Below are 24,815 nucleotides of genomic sequence, written 5' to 3'. Positions count from 1 at the left end.
GATAAAAGACACCTAAGGTGAATCAAAGAGATATGGCAAGCTGCTAAAAACCCAATCCCTTAATCTTATCTATAAGGTATCTTAGCTATTTTTAAGGATTTAATTTTCAAAATATAAGAAAGATAAAAGAAGATGCACACAACTCAGATTTTGAGTGGTGCGCACGATTCTCCCATCAGTGGAGATCGTGAATATGACCACAATATTAGGGAACCTCCTATTTTATCTCCCAGTCACTCCTTTCTAATTGGTCAATAGTTATTCCCTATTATATCTCAATATACTTTGAATATTTTTTATCATATTCCAAGAAATCAAGCAATATCACTTATTTTTAGGTTTTAAATAAACTGAAAGTGGGCCCACACTCCATTTAGGAGTGTACGCACGTTTCCCCATAAAGGGAAAACGTGGGCCTCTGCGTCTTAATTCTAGCGTTTTGTTTTCCTTGTTTTAAGTGATATTTTCCATGGAAATTTATTTTTACGAAAAATCTTCTATCCTTCTCTCATTTAGAGAATTTAGTTATAACCTTTCAATAGCCATTGATTCTGAGATCAATGGATCTAAGTTAATAAAAGGGGAAAAAGTGACTAAATTTTTAAGATCGAGGGTTGATTAAAGATGGATCGACAATCTCCACCCTCGAAAATATGATCTAATGATCCAATGGCCTAAATCTTAAGGTTTCCAAGAGGAAGTTGAATGGCAGTCATTACACGGGACCACTCTGAGTAGACTAAAGCCATATGGTGGGCCCACAGACCAATATGACCCCTCAGGTCTTAGGACATATAAAGGGTCCTGACTAACAGTATAGCGTTATTCCTATCCTTGTCCACAAGCTATTCTGTAAATGACCCGGTTCAGTGCGTGAACCATTTACCGCACCCATTCTACCTACTTAGGGTCAACAATCTAAGTGACCGAGATAAGCCACCACCCTAACTCATTATGGAAGCAGCTATGATGCTGGTTGTGTCTAGGAAGAGATGTCCAGTCTCAACCCCAGCCGGGAACGTTTTAGGTCTGCAAAGAACTGGAATGTCATGTCTCCCCGCCCCTTAATATCTGTGAATCCACGGGTGCATAACCATTCTTACCATGCTTCCTACTCCTGTAAAGTACCCAATAGATGTCATAAAACAAAATAATGAAGGTTCAATACACTAAACAATGGCTTTTAGGGCATACTTTCTAACACTATAGGGATTACTGCCAACGAACTGGAGCTGAGGGTGGTACTCAAGGGCATTAGAATCACGTATGAAGGTTGTTAGAAAATAAGGATGAGAGGAGAAGAAGAGTGGGGGAGAAGATGGTGATATTCTCCACTAAGGAGCTCTCGCATGTATGATGTATATAAATAGCCCAAAATAGGGCAACATATTACAAAGACTACAATACCCCTCTCTTACACATGTAATGACCAAACTGTCCTTACACTCTTCAACACTCCCCCTCAAGCTGGAGTGTATATACTATGGAACTCCAGCTTGCTAGAAAGAAAATCATACAACAACTAAAAGGACCATACAACAAAAAGTACAATAAGCTCATACACAGCTTGGTATAGCACTCCTCAAGCTGGTGGTTAATGCATAATGAAAAGCATAATAGTAAAAGACAACGGCTACCATGAGAGTACAATCGTCAAGATAAGCGGCCACTAAAAAGGAACAGCTCCCCCCGAAGCAGCACCACGGCAAGAGCGATCACAATAGGGTCTCCCCTTGAAGCAAAGCAACGATGAACTAATCCACATGCCAACGAGCAATGACTAACAACGAGATCAACGATCGAACAACAGTGCCACAATAGAGAAATAGCAACGAACCACGAATAAAATACGCACACCATAGCGCGCATAGCGAACAACGGCAAAGCACGAGTATAGATAAGGTGAACAACACATCGCCAGTAGAAGAAGTCCAATCACAAGAAAGGTGAGAGGAACCAACAAAAGGACGATAGAAAATCAGCCCACAACAACAACCAACCCATGAAGGCCACACATACGTGGCCCGCAAAAACAACCAATGAACGACGGCTCGACAGCACGTCGCCTGGAGAAACAACAAGGCCGAAAGCAACGCTAACAACCGGGCATATAGCCACCACCTTCAACAAGGCCAATGCAACGCAAACGACCGGGCATATAGCCACCACTAACAACAAGGCCGAAAGCAATGCTAACGACCGAGCATATAGCTACCAACAACAATAAGACCGAATGCAACACAAACAACCGAGCATATAGCCTCAACAACGACAAGTCCGAAAGCAATGCTAACGACCGGACATATAGTCCCAACAAAGTGGATTGCAAAGTAAACCACTACAACCACAACAAAGGCGTAACACTACGGCAAGCAACTACACACACCATGTAGAAGCGCCGATAACACAAAGCAGGCATATAGCCCCAACAGTGTGGATTGCAAAGCAAACCCCGACAACCACAAATGCGTAAAACTACGCAAGGTAACTACGCATGTGTAGAAGCACCAACAAGGTGGATTGCAACGCAAACCACCACATCCAACAACAAAGATGTAAAACTACGCTAAGCAATGTAGAAGCATTAACAACACGGCTCGCAAAGTGAGTCTACCAACAACCAACCACAACAACCAACAACAAACCAACCAACCCAACCAAAGAACCAACAACAAGCCAACCAACTCAACCAATGATGATCACAAACCAACCACAACCAACCAACCAATAAACCAACAACTAAACAACAACCACTATGATCTCAACCGCGACCAATCCAACCGACAAACCAACCACAAACACAACCAACCAACATTGAACACACACCAACAACCAACCAAACAACTAACCACAACCAACCACCCAACAACCAACAACCAACCAAACAACCCTTGTCCACCAACAAACGAACTAAAAGACTACAAACAAAGACAACACCAAGACAACACTAAGACAAGATAACACCAACAACTACATACTAACACAACTACATGATAACACTCCTCCTCAAGCTGAAGGTTTGGCCTTCAACTTGCAACTAGAAAAAAGGGCTTTTAAGGCAAGACAACTCTCTTAGACATTTTATCAAACACTTGGTGCGCGTCTTTGAGATCAACAGAAAAGACATAGAAGACTATAGAAAGAACAAGACAGCAACAAAACAAGGATACAACACACTCCATCCAAGGAACTACACAAGGGCTTCAACACTTCCCTCAAGTTGAGGCCGAAGGCCTTCAACTTGCAACGAAAAGACGACCTTCAACACAATGTCCCTCTTGGACATTTTAACAAACACATTGTGTGCACCTTTGATATCAACACAAATGCCATAAGAAACAACAAATATAGAGGGATATAATAGGAATTGGGATGGAGTAAAAGGGGGATGAGACTCAAAACATGAAAGGAGAGAAATAAAGGATTTAAACCATAAAGAAAAGGGTAGAAAACTAGAAAGAAACCAACAATGGACTAAGATGTTGAAAAGAAAAGATTTATGGATTTATAATAAAAGAAAGAACAAGAAAGGGATTTATGGATGGAGAAAAGAGAAGAAAAGAATATACAAGAGGGGATCTTTTATGTTTTTTCTTTATTTGGAAAAATGGTGGATTTACAAATGGTATTTTCAAAAGCGGTTTGAGTTTAGGGGTTCACAAGATGGAGGTTAGGGTTTGAGGGTTATGGTGTTAGGGTTTAGAGAGGAGAAACCCAAAAAATCAAGGAGGGAGTCTTGTCGCATCTTCAGATGGTGTGTGTGTGTGTGTGTGTGTGTGTGTGTGTGTGTGGAGAGAGAGGGGGGGGGGGGTTCTCTTCTTGCGTCGCGTCTTCAGGTTACCATGTTGATGAGAGTGAGATGGAGTGGAAAGGACTCTTCTTTCCTCTTTCTTCAGGATACCATGTTGATGAGATGTACAAAGGGTAGGGTGTTTCTACAATCCGAAATTGACTAGAATCGTTCTCTGCACTGGGCCTTCCCTCAAACACCTACGGGGAACCGTAACTTGAAGTTCTTACTACCAATAGTTGAAGTTTCACTTGAGCATTTAGTCAAACAACAAGGGGGCATCATTGGAAGAGCCATTTTTGCAGCCCAAAACTGGCTAGAATTGTGTTAGCACTGAGGCCTTTCGTCAAACACCTGGGACATGTTGCCAATGGAGTGATCCACTCCTTCAATGTTGTCCAAAGGCAGCTCCATTTCCTCGCATTGCCTTTGTGACTTCCATAGGCCAGAGGGGACGAGAGATGGAACAAAAAGGAAAAAAATCAAGGAGAGATGTAGATAGATGGAATAAAGATGGACTCTTCTTCTTTTCCTCTTTCCTAGGGTCTTTGCTCTGATACCATGCAAGGTTTTAAATTTCAGTTTCGGGGGTAATTTCGGACCCAGCCGAAACAGAAATTTCAGCCAAAATCCCGAAATTCGGTAGAGAAGCCCAAATACTGAAATGTGGTAAATGTATTTTTGTTAAAATTTCGCCAAAATTGGCGAAATTTCTGAAATTTCTGCCGAAATTTGGTACGTTTCGACAATTTCGGGTTTCGGTCATTTTGGGTTCGGCCTTGACCGAAATCCGAAATTTCGGTCGGACGAAATTTGAAACCTTGATACCATGTTAGAAGATAAGGATGAGAGGAGGAGAAGAAGAATGAGAGAGAAGATGGTGAGATTCTCCACTAAGGAGCTCTCCCATGTAATGATCTATATATATAGCCCAAAATAGGGCAGCATTTTACAAAGACTACAATACCCCTCACTTGTACATGTAATGACCAAACTGCCCTTACACTCTTCAACAAAGGTATTTTGTCTTCTTTGGTGGTGGGGGACACCTTTAACATCATAAGGTGGATGCTAGGGAGCCAGCCTCACCCTTGGAGATTCACCCATTTGGTGGACGAGATTCAGGACCGCGTGGAGTGGGGGTGTTCCCGGTTACTTTCCGGCATGCGCGAAGTTCTGCCAACAACGATGCAGATAGTTTAGCCCGGGCTCGTGTTGGTATGCCCCGATTGGAGATTTTTCAATCGTAACACCTAATTTTTTTGTCACATTGTATACCTTTTTTTTAATTCAATTGTGTTAGAAGAAGAAGAGGAGATGAGAATGAGAGAAAGAACGAGTGAGTTGAGGATAGCTCCCCCTCACTAATGTATTTATATAAAGAGAGAAGAGTACAATGACCACTATGCCCTTAGGCATCAACAACACACATACACATACTTCTAACACGCCCCCCCCAATCTGGATATATGCATTCCTAGCTTGTTACAATTATCACTTAATTTATCTTTGCTCAAGGGTTTGGTGAAGGTATCAGTCAGTTGATCTGCTGACAGAGTGAAAGTAGTGCATATCTCGTCCTGTTGGATCCTGTGACGTATGAAATGACAGTCCACCTCTATGTGTTTGGTACGCTCATGAAACACTGGGTTGTTAGCAATGTGGATAGCAGCTTTATTGTCACAATACAACTCAACTGAGGAAGATGATGAGAATCCAATCTCAGATAGAAGGGAGCGCAACCAGATAAGCTCACGACTAGTATGTGACATAGCTCTATATTTTGCTTTAGCACTCGACTTGGATACAACATTTTGTTTCTTGCTTCGCCAGGACACTAAATTACCTCCAACAAAGGTGCAATATCCAGTAGTGGATCGTTTATCAGCCGGTGACCCTGCCCAGCCAGCATCACAAAATCCTTCAAACTTCATATGGCTATGTCTTTTGAAAAGTAGTCCTCTCCCTGAAGCGCTTTTCCAATATCTAAGGATCTAAATCACAGCCTCCCAATGGGAGGTACGAGGAATACTCATGAATTGGTTGACAACCCCCACGGCATATGAAATATCTAGGCAAGTGACTGTGATGTATAAGAGCTTCCCAACTAGCCATCTGTACCTGTTTGGGTCTTCTAACAAGTCACCCTCTTTTGGAAGCAGCTTAGTATTGGGGTCCATGGGAATAGTAGTTGGTTTCATAACCAAGGATCCAGTCTCGTCTAGTAAATCTACAACATACTTCCGTTGTGAGAGAGAGAGAGAGGCTACTATCAGAGTAAGCTACCTCAATCCCCAAAAAATATCTAAGGCGACCAAGGTCTTTTGTGGAGAACTCTTTTTGTAGAAATTCCTTCAACTTTTGTATACCACATGTGTCACTCCCTGTAATGATAATATCATCAAAGTAGACTATGAGAAGGACATGGCCAACACTCGACTGATGACTAAATACTGAGTGCAACTCCACATTGCTTCATGCCATATCTCATGAGGGCATCACTGAACTTCCCAAACCAGGCTCGAGGAGATTGTTTGAGACCATACAATGATTTGTGAAGCTGGCATACTGAGGAGGACATCTCCCCCTGAGCAACAAACCCAGGAGGTTGCTCCATATACACCTCCTCAGCCAAGTTGCCATGGAGGAAGGCATTTTTAACATCCAACTGATATAAGGGCCATCCGTGGTTGACGGCAAGAGAGATGAGCACTCACACAAAATGAAGTTTAGCAACGGTAGAGAATGTTTCGGTGTAATCAACTCCATTAGTCTGAGTGTACCCTTTGGCAACCAAGCGCGTCATAAGGCGCTCAACTGTTTGGAAAATATTTGATGGCATAGACCCATCGACAGTTAACAGGTTGTGCACTAGGAGGTGAAACGACATCCTGTGTATGATTGGCCTGGGTGAAGGGCGGCCTTCTCACTGTCCATAGCAACACGCCAGCCAGGGTGAGCAAGAGCTTTCTGCACAGATTTAGGCAGAGAAATAGACGACAATGATGAGACAAAAATGCGAAAAGTAGGAGTTAGATGATCATAAGAGATAAAGTGAGATATGGGATGGGCAGTTCTACTGGAACGAGTCCGTGATGCAATATGGGAGTTGCTAGCCACATTGAGAGAGGGAACAAGAGGCTTCTGTGATGAATGAGCTGGGATCACCGGCTGAGAGGATGATGGCTCGGGAGGAGGGTTGGGGGCATTTGGCTGCTGTCGGTACTGATAAACATGTATAAGAGCTGAAGAAGGAGGAGGAGGAGCTGAGGAATCAGGAGTAGGAAACGAAGGCAGCGGCAATGGTAAAGAGGGTGAAAAGGCAGGATAAGGTAGAACAGGAACATGAAGAGGAATCTGAGGTTCGGGTACAAAGGGACTACTCTCAGCTGGAGCAGTAAAGGAGGTAAACTCAAAGAAAGTGACGTCGGCGGAAACAAATAGCCGGCGAAGTCGAGGACTGTAACACCGATAATCTTTCTAGGTACGAGAGTAGCCCATAAATGCTCCGCTCAAGGATCCAATTTATCTAGCCCTGGGTTAAAGGTGTGAACAAAGCAAACACGGCCAAAGACCCGTGGGGTAGGAGGAAAGGGATCACAGTGAGGATGTAAGATCGAAAAGGGGGATTTGCCATCAAGGACTGAGGAGTGAAGCCGATTCGCCAAAAAATTGGCGGTAAGGATGGCATCGCTCCAGTAGGCTTTAGGAACCCGCATATGGAAGAGAAGAGTGCGGGCAATATCAAGCAAGGACCGGATTTTGCGTTAAGCTATACCATTCTGCTGGGAGGTGTAGGCATAAGAGGATAGGATAAGAACTCCTGAAAGCCATTAGAAGCAGAAAAGTAACTCTGGAGCATTATCGATACGCAAAGATTTAAGACACCTGTCATATTGAGTAGTAATCTCGGCATGGAAAGTATGAAAAGCAATAAACACTTGAGATCGATCCTTAAGGGGAAAGAGCCAAGTCATGCGGATCAACAAAAATGAGTAAGTATCGATAACCTAGAAGAGACATAGTCCGGGAAGGACCCCAGACATCATAGTGGACTAGCTCAAATGGACGTTAGACGCAACTAAACCAGCCTGGGCGGGAAGGACGTACGATGGTGCTTCCCAAGCTGACAGGCCTCGCACTGAACGGACTGAGGAGGGCCAGAGATACTAGAGGACTGCTGAAGTTGCTGAAGAGAAGGGTGGCCGAGACGGCAATGCCATTGATAGGCATGAGCTATGCAACACAGCACGAGCAAGATCACAGTCAAGGTAATGGAAACCATTGGCTGCACGACCACACACAATCGTCTTTCTAGTGGAAAGGTCCTGAAAGACACAATGAGAGGCGAAGAGAGAGACCGAACAATGATGAGTTTTGGTAATTTGGGTCACAGAATGTAAATTAAACGGCGACTTAGGAACATATAGGACCGATGACAAGGTAAGACTAGGGTGGGGAAACTGTGCCAATACTAGAGATGGGTGTAGAAGCGAGCTGAAGGGGCTGAAACGAGCGAAGGGAAGCCGGGTTACCCGTTATATGGTTGGACGCCCTGGAATCAATAATCTAAGAACCCGAGGTAGTAAGATGAGAAGCAGTAAGATGAGAAGCAAGGGGACTATTGGGTTGTGCAAAAGGGGCAATATGGGCTTGGCGATGTGCACACAGGCGCAAAAACTCATCATAGTCAGAATGGGAGATACAAAATGGTCCAGTGGAGGTGAAAGACAACCACCGCCATGGCCAGAAGATCCATCACCAATATACGCACCAAGAATAGAAGCCCCAATCAAAGGGGCAGGAGTCAGCAATGGAAAGGGAGCCGAAGGCGGAGAAGTCGATCCTGTAGAATGAGGGGATTTAAGATAAGGATCCATGATTATAGAAATATAGAGACACCCTCAAGCACAATATGGTAGAGGATAAACAAGAGAAAAGTGGAGAACCATACGACGAGCCCGGCCATACTAGCGTAGCTTCGACGAAGAGACAAAGCATAAGAAGACATATGATCACTAGCCATGAGGAGAGGAGATGTTAGGAGATGAAGGGAGAGGCACAATAGCTCACTCAGACATTTCAGTAAACACGTGGTGTGCACCTTTGATAGGAAGGAAAGGGTAGGAAAAACAAGGAAAGGGGAAGTAAACAATGAGAGGAAAAGGAACTTAGAAGGGTCTCTTCTGACAACAGGCACCCTTGATCCGACAACAGGCACCCTTTATCTGCCCTAAAATGAAAATGAAAAAAAATGAAAATTCCCTAGTTTGAACCTGCTCCAAAATGAAATATTAAATATTAAATAATAGGATATTGGAATGAAAGTCCCTTTCTCACATTCATTCTCCATTGCATTGGTGGAACAAAACTATCTGATGTATCATTATGAAAATATTTGGTACATGAAGCCTCTGATATTTATATCTATGTCCATATCCTTTTAAAAAAAAAATATCTATATCTATATCGATATCGATATCGATATCTATATCTATGTCTATGTCTATATCCTATATGAATATAAACTGGTCTTTTTCTGGATTAGAAAAAAGGTATTGAAAAAAAGATTGTTCTTGTGACTCTGAATAAACGTTTCCTCGTGGAGGAAAGAAATAGTGATTTATTTCGATGGAGCATACACTAACAAGAAGATTCAATCGGAAATATCGACAAATTCTTGTGGGGTCGAAGGAAATAAAATGAATAAAAGTCCGCTTCCACTGCTACAATTTCATCTCCATCAAACTTTAATATCAGAATAGCTGATAGACATGATTCAATGGTCAGGTCCACTTACATTTTATTTTCTTGGGATTCAATTTTTTATCACACTCATTGTAAGTTTGAGGTATGCTATTGGCATGGTTTTAAATTTCAACCGAAATCCAAAATTTCGGTCCGAATCGAAACCAAAATGACCAAAATTTACCTCGGCAATTTCGGAAATTTCGGAAATGTTGTTTTTTATCTTGTTTACAAGATTTCAGCCGAAATTGCTGAAATTTCGGTACAAAAAATGAAATTTCGTTTTTTATTACCGGATTTCGGCCAAGGTCAAAATTGGGACCGAAACTGAACTTTAAATCCACGGCTTTTGGATTTCCTTTGCATGAAATTCGGTTTTTCGTGAATCAATATTTTGGGAAATACACAATCCTATGATCCTCGATACTAGTGTAGGCCCAACGCGGTGTGTCCGACACACTATGATATCGATACTCGGATACTTCATGGATATTTCTGTTCATCATTATAACTATAATGTTTAAAACATGTCACTATCTTCGTTTTAACTATAATGTTTAAAACATGTCACTATCTTCGTTTTAACTATAATGTTTTTTGCTTGTTAATGTCACATATTTGCAATTATAGTTATGATATTTTATTTATACATGTCCTGCGTCTTATCTCATGGTATGTTACACGCGCATCCGTATCCGTGTCCTAGAATTTGAAACACTACTCCGTTCCCTTGTCCATGCCCATATCTCTATCTGTATCCGTATCTGGTTATCATCGACACAGTCTCTCCAAATTAATATTTAGAGTATGCATTCAAAATTTCATACAATTCGTCTTGCAGGTACAGAAATATTTAGTGTATGCCATGTCTTTCCCTCTTTCTAGAAATAGCTTTCAAGTTGAACTATTTCTTGCTCTTTGCCTATTGCTTATAAGTTATAACGAATGTTGGATGTTGGAACGTTTCATCCTCTGTGTCTTTTGCTCCCATTCTTTGTTTCTCATTTAAGTATCCTTCCCAAGGTTACCTGGAACGCGGTTTGTTCCGGTACGCGGTACGGGAACGGGTACGGGGTACGATGGTAGTCCGGTATGCGGTACGATGAGGGTGTATATATATATATATATATATATATATATATATATATATATATATATATATATATATATATATGAGAAAAGGGTTTCTACACACGTGTAGATAAGTTATCTACACACTAGCTTAAAATACAATGGAGGGCATATTGTTTGGGTGATCCAAACCATTCATTTGATTGGCCCTCAATGGAGGGCATATATATATATATATATATATATATATATATAAAATTTCATATATTTTTACAAGAATGTCATTCCATAGTACACACTACACACATTTAATACACAAAATATAAAAACCTCGTGTATGTCATACATATTTTTTCAAAAAGAAAGTTCCCGTTGGAATATATGAATATCCTTTCATAGTCCATACTACATATTTAATAAAAAAATAAAAAAACCTCATGTATGCCCTACATATTTTTTTCAAAATAAAGCTCTAGTTCCAATTCAACCCAAAATATATAAAATTTGTAGCTCTCTCCATCTCTCTTCTAGTCTATATGCATCTCTCTCTCTTTCTCTCCCGCGGGTCACCGCGGTTCGTCATTTTTGGCGATCCGAGTCGTTAGTGAACCACGTTTCGGATCGTGCGACCCCGGATCGCGGATCGGAGGGCGGATGGTGAATCCGGTAACTATGATCCTTCCTACACTTTATCTCACGATTACATCACATCGTCTAAAAGGTGGATTCTGCTTTCATCCTTCCAAATTACTTAAGCCAAATCCTACACTTATTTTATTCAGTTGAACTTACAGGAGTCTTATTCATTATCTGCTTAATATTTTCAGTTACTATATATTATTAGTAACGATCTTTGATACCAAGAATTTATACATTCATTGGTCCATTAGAAAATAATGTGTAATTCTTGCTTTTGCTTAATATTTTGCGTAGGCCAGGTAACCCTCAACAGTTTCTCTGTTATTTGTTTATTATAGATACCATTTGGACCTTTGCAAGAATGTCTTTGGAGAAGGCATCTACCCTGATGTGGACATGACAAACTTATACTATGGGGGCACAAAAATCGCTGGTCTGCACTTTAATCCATTTGGACATTATATTCAAGCATGATATCCTGTATCTATTTCTGTACCATTTGTTGGAAACTTATTATGTTTGCTGAATCATTCCATCATACCCTTTTCTTGCAAACTTTTCCTTGTTTCTTTTGCTGAAACTTTTGAATTTGTAGAAGAAATAAAATTTTTATTTTCAGTATATTTTTCAGAGCATTTATGTGTGACATTAATTCTACAATAAAACTGGAAGAGTATATGGCATGGATTTTGAGTCTTGATATAGATTGTAACAGTTCATCATTTTTTGCAGTGGGATTTTCTAGGCAATTTCGCGGAAGGCCATTTTGGAGCTGAATTTTGCATGAGAGAACAACCATCTCAGATGAGTTAAATGAATAAGACAAACTCTGCTGAAAAGTGCGCATGCGAGGCTGTTCTCTAATGCAAAAGTCAGCTGTGAATTGGCTTTCCACGAAATTATCTAGCAAATCTCTTTTGCAATAGGTTACTAGTTAAGTTTTTCTGTGCATTTATAGTACTCCTCAAAGGGTGCTCTTTTATGTTGAGCGAAACCTTTGGGTAACATTAGTGCTGTTAGAAATAGTCCACCAACCCTCGCTAATGTTATTTTGGTCATTCATTATTTTATTTATATAGAGCATCTTGTATTATGTGTGAAGAACCTTTGGATAGCCTTAGTGTTTGCTTGAAATAGTCGACCAGCCCTCACTTTTAGGTCATTCAATATTTTATGTATGTAGGCCATCTTGTATTATAGCCGACCCCAACTAGTTTGGGACAAAGGCTTAGTTGAGTTGAGTTAAGAACATCTTGTATTATGTGTGAAGTGAATTGAAAAGCAGTTCTTACTCATTCAATATGAATTCTGTCTTCTTCCAAAAATTTTCCATTAGAGTAGAGTTAGTTTTGAAATTGGCCATTTGATCAAGAAGCAAAGGTGAGGAGAGAATCTTTGTGAATTAGATATGCTGTTCTCTTGTATTCTCATTCTCTCATCTCTTCTTTGTTTTCATCCTCTCCTCTCAGTCACTTTACAGAACCCTAGATCTCTTGGATACAACGGTCTCATCCTATTTTTTCTTTCTAAAAATCCTACGTCCATCCTTTCTTTTCAAACATCTCTTCTTCTCATGCATTTTTCTCTTACTTTCCTCTCTACCAAAAAAGCTTTTAGGGTTCCCCCTCCCCTTTCTGCTACACCGAATGACTCTCCTATCTTTCCTTCATAACATGAGCCTGCTTAAGTGAGTTGACATTAGCATATTACTTAAGAGAGCCTTTAAAACTAGAACCAACAACCAAAATCTTCACCCACCCATATGTATATTTCTCTTATATATTTTCTCTCTTCCTAAAATGCTTTTAGGCTTTTGAACCCTACCCCGCACCCCACCCCCCTCTCCTCCCCATTTTCCCTTCCTTCAATCATTTCCTCCCCCCATACCCATCCCAAACATTTTTTTCCTTTCCTTGCTAACTTAAGTGAGGCACATTAGCATATTAGTTAAGAGAAACTTGTAAAACATAATATGAGCCACGATAGCGAGGTGATAAATGATCAGAGGACATAAATTGAGAAATAGGATGAATTGTACAGGAATGTTTACCTTTGAAAGTGCAATTGGAAGATTCAAAGGAGAACTATCGACGGAAGCATGGTCACAAGAGTTGTAGAAGATTGCTTGAGGAAGCTTTGGAGGAATACTGGAAGAGTCCTTAAAGTTAGAAGAAGCAAGTTTGCTCAATCGGAAGAGGAATTGTGGAAGTGGGCATAAATGCATTTATCAGGTAGAAAAATTTGGAGAATTTTTAAAGTAACATTTGGACATACAAATTGCCTTTTCAAGACTAGACTGTAATACTGATAATCAGAGATTGGAATTTCAGTTTCGGTTTCGGCCTCAGCCGAAAACGAATTTCGGTGGAAATTTCGGTTTCGGTTTTAAATTTCAGTCCAGCTGAAATCCGAAATTTCAGTATTTCGGCCGAAATTTAAAACCATGCTGATAACTACAATGAGTATGAGAATAGCCCAAGAAAGTACACTTAACTACCCGAGGATCAAGTTTATCTACCGCTAAATGAAGCAGCTGAACAAATTTATGAGGAGGCAATGAAAAAATTGAACCATGAGGAAATGAGACAATGAGGAGATTTGCCATGGAGGACAGAAGACTGCATACAGTTGATTAAATAACAACCATGGTTTTAAATTTCGGTTTTGGTACCGGTTTCGGACCTCACTGAAACCGAAATTTCAGGAAAATAATAGAAAAGTAAAAAAAAAATCGAGAATTTTGGTCTAATTTCCTTAAATTTCAGACGAAATTTCGGTCGAAATAAATTTCTGATTCGGGTATGTGTGATTTCGGTTTCGGTCTCAACCGAAACCCGAAAATTCGGAATGAAATTTCGGATTTCGGTCGAAATTTAAAACCATGATAACAACTAGTAAGTACAACATCACCCCAATACATTTTAGGAACATTTATATGGAATAAGAAGGAGCATGCTACATCAAGAAGATGACGACTTTTATGTTCAACAACTTCACTCTGTTTAGGAGTGCGCACACAAGACGTTTGCTGTAAAATGCCATGTTGTTCATAGTAAAATTGAAATTGCCTAGACATGTATTCCTTTGCTTAGACACATATTCCAAATTTTTTTTTTACTTCCATATGAAATGATTTGAAAATAAATAAAAAAATTCAAAATGATCTTTCATCAATTAAAGTCATGTCATTCTTGAAAAATGATCCTCAAAAGTATCAAGATATCTGAATCTGAATAAAATTGTAATACAACTAGGATCACATACATCAAAATGGATATACAAAAAGGAATTGTTCTATGATTGTCTGGACAAGGTGGAAATGGCACCCATTGATGTTTAGTTAGCTCTGACACTGATTACGAAGAGGGAACCATTGCTTTTTAAATCTTCAATGATGGATGTCGTAAACGGCAGTGCCACTAATAAAGTGAAGCATCGGGTTGAAGAACTTAGCTTTCAAAATGAGCATATCATGAAGTGAGCTTCCCATCCATCTAGGAAGTTTTCAATTACTATGGTACATACTTCCATCCTCATAACATTCACCAATCATCTTCTTTGTCTTGAGATATTGAAAGACAATAAATATAGAAAATGATTGAGAATAAGTTTTGTAATGACTGCGATTAACTTTTCTTTAATAACCCTAAGATTTAGGCTTTGGATCGATGGATCTAAATTTCAAGACTGAATTGTTAGAATTTTTAAACAAAATAATAAAAAGATTTGAAAAGATTTTGGAGGGAAGATTCAAATTATGTTTCCCTCTCTTGTTTTAAAGCAAAAGACTTGCATATGTGGGGACTTGAACCCAAGACCTTGGTGAATGTGCTTGTGGTGTGTTTTCAAAACAAGAAACGTTTATGTCTTTTAATGGTAATTAAGAGAGAAACGTTTTTGTCTTTTAATGGTAATTAAGAGAAACGTTTTTGTCTTTTAATGGTAATTAAGAGAGAAACGTTTTTGTCTTTTAATGGTAATTAAGAGAGAAACGTTTTTGTCTTTTAATGGTAATTAAGGGAGAAACGTTTTTGTCTTTTAATGGTAATTAAGAGAGAAACGTTTTTGTCTTTTAATGGTAATTAAGAGAGAAACGTTTTTGTCTTTTAATGGTAATTAAGAGAAACGTTTTTGTCTTTTAATGGTAATTAAGAGAGAAACGTTTTTGTCTTTTAATGGTAATTAAGAGAGAAACGTTTATGTCTTTTAATGGTAATTAAGGGAGAAACGTTTTTGTCTTTTAATGGTAATTAAGAGAGAAACGTTTTTGTCTTTTAATGGTGATTAAAAGAGAAACGTTTTTGTCTTTTAATGGTAATTAAGAGAGAAACGTTTTTTTTTTCTTTTAATGGTGATTAATTATCCTCCAACAGTCAAATTCTCATCTATATTAATGGTAATTAAGAGAGAAAAGTTTTTGTCTTTTAATGGTGATTAAAAGAGAAACGTTTTTGTCTTTTAATGGTAATTAAGAGAGAAATGTTTTTTTTTTCTTTTAATGGTGATTAATTATCCTCCAACAGTCAAATTCTCATCTATAAAAAGAAGAGAACAGCACCATTGGAGATATAGTTTTTACAGAAAACATCAAAGTTTCTGCTTGTCTTCTTCCTTTCCTCCGTTCTGATCTGAGCACAGTTCTACGGTGATTCTGGGTGGACCAGTCAGCGAGTGCACGTGGACTGGAGCCAACTTTGGCTGTTTTATCTTGGAGCGTCACACAAAGTTGAATTATTTCATCAATTTAAAACCCTTGTGTGCGTTGAGACTTTTCAACCCCTTATCAATTCTTTACATCGACTTAAAAGAACATGGATATGATTTTATCTTCAGGCTGATTCCCCTCACACTTTCACTTAGAGGCCGTCCCAATATATACATCCGAGGTCTTTACAAGGCAGGTGATACCTAACTTTGCTCGTATGGCTTTCAATTTATCCAACAAGAATGGTGAAGTATTCGATTTATATTGATTCTAAGTTATTCTATAAATAAATGAAATTATGTCTTTTATATTATATGTTGAAATGGATTCTGAATTCTGATAAAAATATTCAGTTTAAATTGTATTTCTTTTAATCATATGAAATAATGTGGAAGCCATATGTACACTTAAGAAATACCCAAAGAAGAAATGGGAAGGGTGATGGGAAGCCATTGAGCTATCCCCGTAAACAAAGGTATACAACTTGGGAGAACCGTGCAACTCCAAGTTGATGTCGGAATCCTACGGAGACCAAGAGTCCCTAGGCGGTATGATCTATCGTAATAAGTCCCCGCGGAATCGACCGTGTTGGCAAGGGCAACAAGCTAGTGGGAGCTGGAGTGCCCTGGGAATTAAATTAAATCGTTATAATGAGAACGTAACGGATTTGTAATTATTCTGGTTGTTAGTTAATTATTCTCGTTCAGTTCTCAGTAAGTTGTTCACTTTAAAAATGATCTTCTTATATTTAAATTTGCAAGTAGTTGTATTTCTTTAAAATGAATTCTCTTATTCTGGTTTAGAAAATCTCTATAAATTATCATGTTGGAAAAGTATTTGTTCAGTTTATTTGAATTGATAAATAAATATGGATCTTGATCTGTTGTTTAGATTGAACTATCATACCTGCCAGGTTACTATCACTCTGCTTGACGTTGTTTTCTCCCCAGGATTAGAGGATGCCCACGAGGGTGCGTTTGCGCACAAGGACGTTTAGGAGCATAGAGCGATGGGAGAAATAATTGAAATGACGATACTTTCGTCGACGTCTCGGTTTTATTTAAGAAATTTCTAGTTTGGATTTTATTTAGTAGAACATGTTATTGAAATGTCGATGTTATTGTAAGGAACATTTTAGTTATGGAATAAGAATGGCAGTTGTTTAAGTTTCATAGATGTTTGTTTAAAAAAAAAATTATTGCGAGTATTTTGACAGGTGTTTGCTTGTAGCGATCCGGTCACGGGAATCGGGTCGTTACAAGTTTGCTAACTTGCATGAGATTGGAAGGAAACTTGGGAGCATTTAATATAGAAGACAACAAAATGTTGGAACTGAGATGATCAATCCCAATTCCAAAGTCTTTTGATACAAATACGCAACAATACCAGAAATAGAAGATATCTTTAGAGATGAAAACATACTTAGTTACCACTAATATTATTAGATGCTCGAGTCAATCGCCAAAGGAGCAAAGTACATAGAAAAGAGCAAAGTTGTTCCTGCATTGGCAAGTGTGGTTATAGAAGTTGAAGGACCTTGATGTTTTCTTTTTGAAAATTGTAGCCAATATTATTCAAAGAAGAAAGACCGAGATGGTCGATACAAAGGAAATAAAGAGTAAATACATCACAAACTAAATACAACCAAATGTCAAAGGGGAAGGGAATCAAACAATTCTAGAGATTTTTAGCAATGCAGTCCGCCACTTTGTTTGCACTGCGATGGACATGTAGAAAGACTATTGACTTAGATCTTACTCAGTCAAACATCTCATCAAACAGCCTATCAAATCTCCAAGGCGGTTTTTGAAACCTCTTTAGCCACCGTATTAGATTTAAAGAATCCCCTTCTACCTCCACGTTGGTTATTTGATCTCTAACCGCCAATTTCAACCCCTGATATACTGCTCTCACCTCCGCTTCCGTCGCATCCGCTTCACCGATGGGACCGGCAAAGGCCCATACAACCTTCCCCAACTCATTTCTCAGCACTCCCCCAACCCGTGCCGGGCCGGGCCGGGATTCCCTAGGCTAGGACCTTGATGTTGTGGCTGACCTTTAAGTAGCTTCTGGTATTAATTATGAGGGTGACAATATTACCATTAGGGTCCGATTGTTGTAAGGAGGAGGTATTAGTAGGCAACCATGGATTCGAACCTTTTTCATTATATGATACTTGATTAGCTGATACTAGTTTACCATGTAAATCCCAAAGAAAATCAATGGTATGTTTGGTCAAGCTACAATGTGTATAGTGATGCAAGTTCCCGTGGAAGTGTTCGTCGATCTTCGATTCCTATTTTCAGCAGAGGTACGAACCAGATTTGAAAAATCTGATTTATTTTCTTCTTTTTCTTGATATTTTGGATGAAAAATGGTGGATCTTGATCTTGCTACGTGCGTGGAGACGCAAGAAATCAATCAAGTGCGGAGAATGATGGTGGATCTTGCATTCAACAATACAAAATAAAAGATGGAAGACAAGGATAAAAGATTAGAACACTAATCTTCAATTTCCTAATCTCAAGAAAAAATAAGGGATAGATGAGAAGAGAAAACTCTCTCAAATCTCTCTCAAAAGAGAATCTCTACACAACTCAAATCAATCAATCAACCACTACAAATGACAGGGAAGAGACTTTATATAGGCAGCCCCCTAATGCAACATGAAATATCCAAAATACCCCTAATGTAGCTGAGATTTCCCAAACTATGCCTACTAGTGTAAAATCAAACTCCTCTTCTTGAAAGAACTCGTCCTCGAGTTCCCCACCAGCCTCGCCGTCGTGGTAGTCCGCCTGGGTCAAATATGTAGATAACCCACTCTAGTAGTAGAAGTAGGAGGTCGTCAAAATCAATCCGCCGCACGTAACTCAATAGAAGTAAACCATCCCGACAAGTGTGGCGGAATGGAAGAGTAATATCCTGTATCAAATCAAATATCGACTGGCAATAGCGGAGAAGTAATGGAGTGACATGCGCATCTATGGTCTCGTCTACAATGATTACCTGCAGGATCATCTTAACATGAACTACATCTGCCAATATCTCCTCAGTAGCTGTATGGCTATATGTAACGTCTGTGTCATCATGCCCCTCGTGTGTAACATCTGGAACTGTAGGCATCTCATCTGCATCACATATCACGGAAATCTGTGTCAACTCCATAGATTCTGTATCTCCAATCTCGGCAATAGGCTCAGACTAAGTATACTCTGGCATAACCACCATATCAGTACCACTGTCGGTCTCATCATCACCAACAATAGGCGAATCACTAGCATCATCATCGTCGCTATCGCTAAGCTCAATACCATCTGTCTGGCTCTAAGATAACAACCTCCTTCACCGTATCCCGACACTTTGTCTGTCTGTCATCATCGTCAACAGTAGTAGTAGTAATATGTGAAGGTGGACATCGAGTTAAACATCTCCATATATCATGGTCAAGCATGCCACACCATATACATCTCACTGGCGCTCTGACAGTAGTAGATGGATGACAACGTGTCAAACCAGTGGTGATGGTGATGGTGATGGTGATGGGATAGACTCTGTCACTTCAAACGAGGATAATAGTACGAAATCAGCTCAAGCTCAAGTACCTTCCTCATCTCCTCCCATTTCCAGATCGGAGAATCGTCAATCTCTCGTCGAAGATGTAGTAAGCTACGCCCCCATGTATGCGCCTCACCGCGGAATCTAGAAGCGGTCAAAGGTACATGATGATCTGGATGAACTCTCTGGGCCCAGAAAACCTCCTCAACATTTTTCATCCAGTCAAAGATCTCCGCGTCTTCCATTCCCCAATAGAACTCAAGGATCTCCATTCGTCTATCACTATACCAGCGTGAAGTGTGTCCAGGGAATGCTCGATAGATAAAATCATAACCAAAGTCATCCTCTTCATGGCCAATCCACTCCCCTTCTTGAAAAACTGGTGTGAAAGGAATGGCTGTACATTGAATATTCGAATGCTTGTTCATTTTTTGCGCAAGCTTGTTCCAAGGCTATTAAGAACAGAACTTTTCTTATGATCTGGACGCAATGTTTACTCAATATTCGAATAGGAGTCAGTTGGCTTATGGCTCAGAATCAGTGTTTAATTGGAATACTATCCAAGAAAATATAACTTCTGCTCCATTCCAGTTGATGCATGTCCACCACCAAAGTCTATTAATTCTTCATAGAAGATGTGCATGAAATTTCAAGATGGAGAATGGTCAATTAGAAGCTTCCAAGTTTTAATATCTTTCCACTATTTTAATGCAAGTATCATAACTCTTTGAATACAAGGTCTATCAAATATCCCAATTTACCTTCCAAACCTTCAACGTGGCTGCCAATTTCCAAAATCACTGTTAGTGTATGTATATGCCTATGGGCATATCCGTCTTTTGTACATTTCTCATTATATATAAATACATAAGTGAGGGGGAGACTCCCTAACTCACAATTTCTCTCTCATTTTCTTCCTCAACATGGTATTAGAGCCCTAGGGTTTTGATTCCCTAGGGACCCCCATAGCAGCCCCTTACTCTCCTGCTTCTTCTCTCCCTTCTCCTCTAACCCTAACACTAACCCAACATCATCGCCCCTCACCTTCTTCCCTTCCCTTCCCTAACCCTAACCCTACCCCCACGCCCCTCCCTTTCCCCTCCCCAACCCCCCCTCCTTCCCCACCCAGCACCCTGTGCCCCTCCGTTCCCATCCCCGTCCCCTCCCCCCCGCTTCCTTTCCCTCTCCAGCCCCCTCGCCCTTCTCCCTCTCCCCTACACAGCCCCCGGTCCCCCTCCCTCTTCTCCACCAGCCCCTCTCTCCACCCGTACCTGAACCCAAAATGAAAAAACAGAAAAGAAACCCATTTCTATACCCTAGAAATCTGCTCCCGCAGCCTCACTTTCTCTTTATCCTTCTCCTAATGGCTTAAATCTTTTTTACCTACTTTCATCTTCTTTTCGCGGCTTCGATCTTATATCCTTAGATCTGTGTCTTCATCATGTCAGCAAGGATTTCTTTCATTCCCTATTTATCATTTGTCTCTCTTCGGAGCCGCGATCTCCATTATTGATTTCTTTGCTCTCCGTCTCGGCATTGTTTCTTGTCGTCAATTGATTCTATCTTTGATTATTTACTCATGGATAGCCCCGTTATTGAGGATCCCTCTCACAAACGGGCCTCTGTGGCTACTGTTCCTGTGGCTCGCCCATCCTCCTCCTCTTATAACCCTTCGTCTTCTTCGATGGATGGTTCTTATCCTCCCATGACCACAGTCAGGCTTGATGGTTCCAATTACCTGAATTGGAAAGTTGTTGTGGAGACCTATCTCATTGCTAGGGGGAAGATTTCTATTCTTAGTCGTGACCCCCCTCCTTCTAGTGATCCCACTTATGATAAGTCTTATGATAAGTGAGGGTAGGATGATGCCCTTATTCGTACTCTCCTCTGGCAGAGTATGTCCCCTGAGATTTCCGGGACCATGATACACCTTCCCACTGCTCGCCAGGTTTGGGATCATACTGCTACTACCTTCTCCGGAAAAGGCAATCTCTCTCGAATTTGTTCCACATATTCTCAGTGGACGAACCTTCACCACGGAGACACTCCTCTCTCTACCTACTACAGTCAGTTTGTTTCACATTGCCAATAGTTAGATGTTCTTTGCCTCTTACCACTGATTTGACTATAGCCACGTAGCAGGTTGATCAGATACGTGTCGTTCAGTTTCTCGAGACTTTGGGTCCTGAGTACACGCATCTCCGTCAGCAGATATTTGGATCTGGCACGATGCCCTCTCTGAAGAAGGTTTAATTGCGTGCCCAGCAGTGTACTCTTGGTGACTCTGTGTCGGCTCCTTCGGTTGATATTACTGCCACTGCTGCATATGACGTAGGTGATCGTGCTACTCTGGGTGGAGGCACCTTTGGTCGTGGCCGTGGCCGTGGCCGTGGTGGTCGTGGCGGTGGGTGGACGTGATCTTCGCTGCAGCAGATTCTTCTGAGCCCTCTACTTCCGTTCCCCCCAGCATTGGGCCTCAGGCTGATGGTGTTTTTGTCTCGTGCTGACTATGATGAGTTACAGCATCTCCGGTCTACCCGCCATCCCCCGACTACGACTTTTGCTCAGCCAAGTAGCTCCCCTGCATCTCTTCTTACTAGCTCTAGCTCCTGGATCATTGATTCTTGAGCCTCCAATCATATGACAGGTACTTCTTCCACACTTCATTCATTTCGTCCACTTTCTGATCAGTCCATCACACTGGCTGATGGGAGCACCACTCCTATCTCTGGTGTTCGTGATGTTTCTCCTCATGTTGGACTTACATTATCCTCTGTTCTATGTGTACCTAAGTCACCCTTTAATTTACTCTCAGTTAGTTTGCTTACTAAAAATCTCAATTGTTCTCTGTCTCACTTTATCCCTCTTACTGCTTGTTTCAGGATCTCTTGACTGGGAGGACGATTGGCTCAGGCCGTGAGATAGATGGGCTTTATTGTCTGGACTGTAGCCCTTCTCGTACCATTTTACACAGCTCCAGTGACGCATATCAGTGGCACTGCTGTCTTGGACATCCCAGCCTTGCTCGTTTGCGACAGACATCTATAGTTTCTTCTTCTGTTACCCCCTTTACGTGCGAGGCCTGTGAACTTGGGAAACACCTTAAGGTGTCATTCCCGTCTAGGCCTGTTAGTCGGGCCTCGCACCCTTTTGATTTAGTGCATTCCAATGTATGGGGTCCCTCTCGGATTACCTCTGTTTTTGGACATCGTTATTTTGTCATTTTTATTGATGATTATTCGCATATGTGTTGGCTTTATTTACTGAAAGATCGCTCAGAAGTATGCTCTGTTTTTTCGTACTTTTCATTCAGAAATTACTAACCAATTTAATTGCACTCTTAAATGCCTTCGCATTGATAATGCCAGGGAATATTTCTTAAAGTCCAATGGTTTTGAGAAATTTATTTCCACTCGTGGTATACTACATCAATCTTCCTGTGCTCACACCTCTCAACAGAATGGTGTCGCTGAACGGAAAATGCGATATTTATTAGATGGAACTCGCACTCTTCTCTTTCAGATGCGAGTTCTCAAATCTTATTGGGGTGATGCAGTTCTTACTGCGAACTATCTGGCCAATTGGCTTCCATTCTCGGTTCTAGGCTGCTCATTCCCTTTCTCAATTTTACGTCCTCATCATGAGCCATTTCCTCTTCCTCCTCGGGTATTCGGGTGTGTTTGCTTTGTCCACAATCTTGGGTCTAGTTTGGATAAATTAGATCCTAAATCTAAACGGTGCATTTTCCTCGGCTACTCACGCATCCAGAAAGGTTATCGTTGTTATAGCCCTCGGTTGCGTCAATCCTATGTCTCGGCGGATGTTTCCTTCTTCGAGACTGAGCCCTTCTTTCTGAGCTCTTCGGATACGACCCCAATATGTCATTCTTCAAATCTTCCTCTAACGATTCTCGTTATTCCTGACCCGGTAGTCTATCCATCTCCATCGTCTCTCTTACCTTCTTCTCCTTCTGTGATTAAGAAGACCTATCAGCGTCGCTATACCTCTGCAGCTCATCCATCCCCGGCAGTGCCATCGCCAGCCCATCAGGAGCTCCTCCTTCCACATCTGAGGTATCTATCAACTCTCCTATTGCCTCCCGCACTTGCTCTCATAGTACTGCTCATCCTATTTCGTCTTTTGTTTCATATGATGCTCTCATGCATGCTTTCCGCAGTTTTGTGTCCTCTCTCTCTCTCTCTTTTGTTTCTTTACTAGAGTTCTTAGCTGCAGCACTTGATCAGCCGGGGTGGCGTGTTGCTATGGACCTTGAGATGGATGCCCTTCAGGCAAATCAGACTTGGGATTCAGTTCCACTGCCTCCTGGTGCACGCCCCATTGGGTGTCGTTGGGTCTATACTGTGAAATATTTGCCTGATGGCTCTGTTGAGCTTTTTAAGGCGCGCTTAGTTGCCAAAGGGTACAGTCAGACGTTTGAGGTAGACTATGGCGAGACATTTTCTCCTGTGGCGAAGTTTCATTCAGTGCGTGTTCTACTTTCTCTTGCTGTCAATCAGGGCTGGCCTCTACATCAGTTGGATGTCAAAAATGCTTTTCTTCATGGCGAGCTCACAGAGGAAGTTTACATGGAGCAATCTCCTGGGTATGTTGCTCATGGGGAGATGTCATCCTTTGTGTGTCGATTAAAAAAAGCCATTTACGATCTCAAGCAGTCTCCTAGAGCATGGTTTGGAAGGTTCAGTGATGCCATTATGCGCTTTGGTATGAAGCAGTGTGCAGTTGATCATTCTGTCTTCAGCTGCCAGTCTACAGTTGGGTGTGTACTCTTGATAGTCTATCTCGATGACATCATCATCATACAGCTGGGATCCAGATATTGAAGACATTCTGTAACACCCGAAATTTTAATTAGGGTTTAATAGTTAAAATTTTATTTAAGGCACCTTACTTTTAATAAATATGTCAGACAATATTAACCCTAGTTAGTATATTATACCAAAAGGAGAATTAAGGGGCACTGTTGTCATGCAAAGTTAAGTGGAAAAATACCTTTTCGTAGTTGGAGGCCTCCAAATTTTGGCCGTAAATCAATCTCCAAAAAAATAGCGCAACTCTAATTTTTCTCCCCAAAAATCTGATCGTATTTCCAAGTCACTAAAAAAATTGGTTTAAATTTATATATTTTCCAAAAAAATATGGGATGTTCCCCCATCCTTTCCTAATTTATTTCCGCCCACTCTAATTTGGAATGGGTACGGTAATTATTTTATTTCTCTAATTGGGCCCACAATAAGTATAGATATTATTTATAAAAATAGATATATACTAGAAGGTAAGTGAAAC

At 40.6% G+C, this 24,815-nt stretch overlaps 1 protein-coding gene across 2 annotated transcripts in view; it reads left to right on the top strand.

The window, feature by feature from the left end:
• The window catches only part of LOC143854828 (putative serine protease EDA2), a 96,059-nt gene that overhangs the window by 61,936 nt on the left and 9,308 nt on the right, over positions 1 to 24,815 (top strand). For both annotated transcript variants that reach the window (XM_077364937.1, XM_077364936.1), the window contains exon 10: positions 11,587 to 11,681. In XM_077364937.1, the coding sequence (XP_077221052.1) occupies positions 11,587 to 11,681 (95 nt within the window). The remainder of the gene's footprint in view (positions 1 to 11,586; positions 11,682 to 24,815) is intronic.

Source organism: Tasmannia lanceolata, unplaced genomic scaffold (genome assembly GCF_043159265.1).
Source record: "Tasmannia lanceolata isolate RefF3 unplaced genomic scaffold, GAP_Taslan_0.1 ptg000020l, whole genome shotgun sequence".
Taxonomy (NCBI): domain Eukaryota; kingdom Viridiplantae; phylum Streptophyta; class Magnoliopsida; order Canellales; family Winteraceae; genus Tasmannia; species Tasmannia lanceolata.
This window is presented reverse-complemented; position numbering and strand designations above follow the sequence as displayed.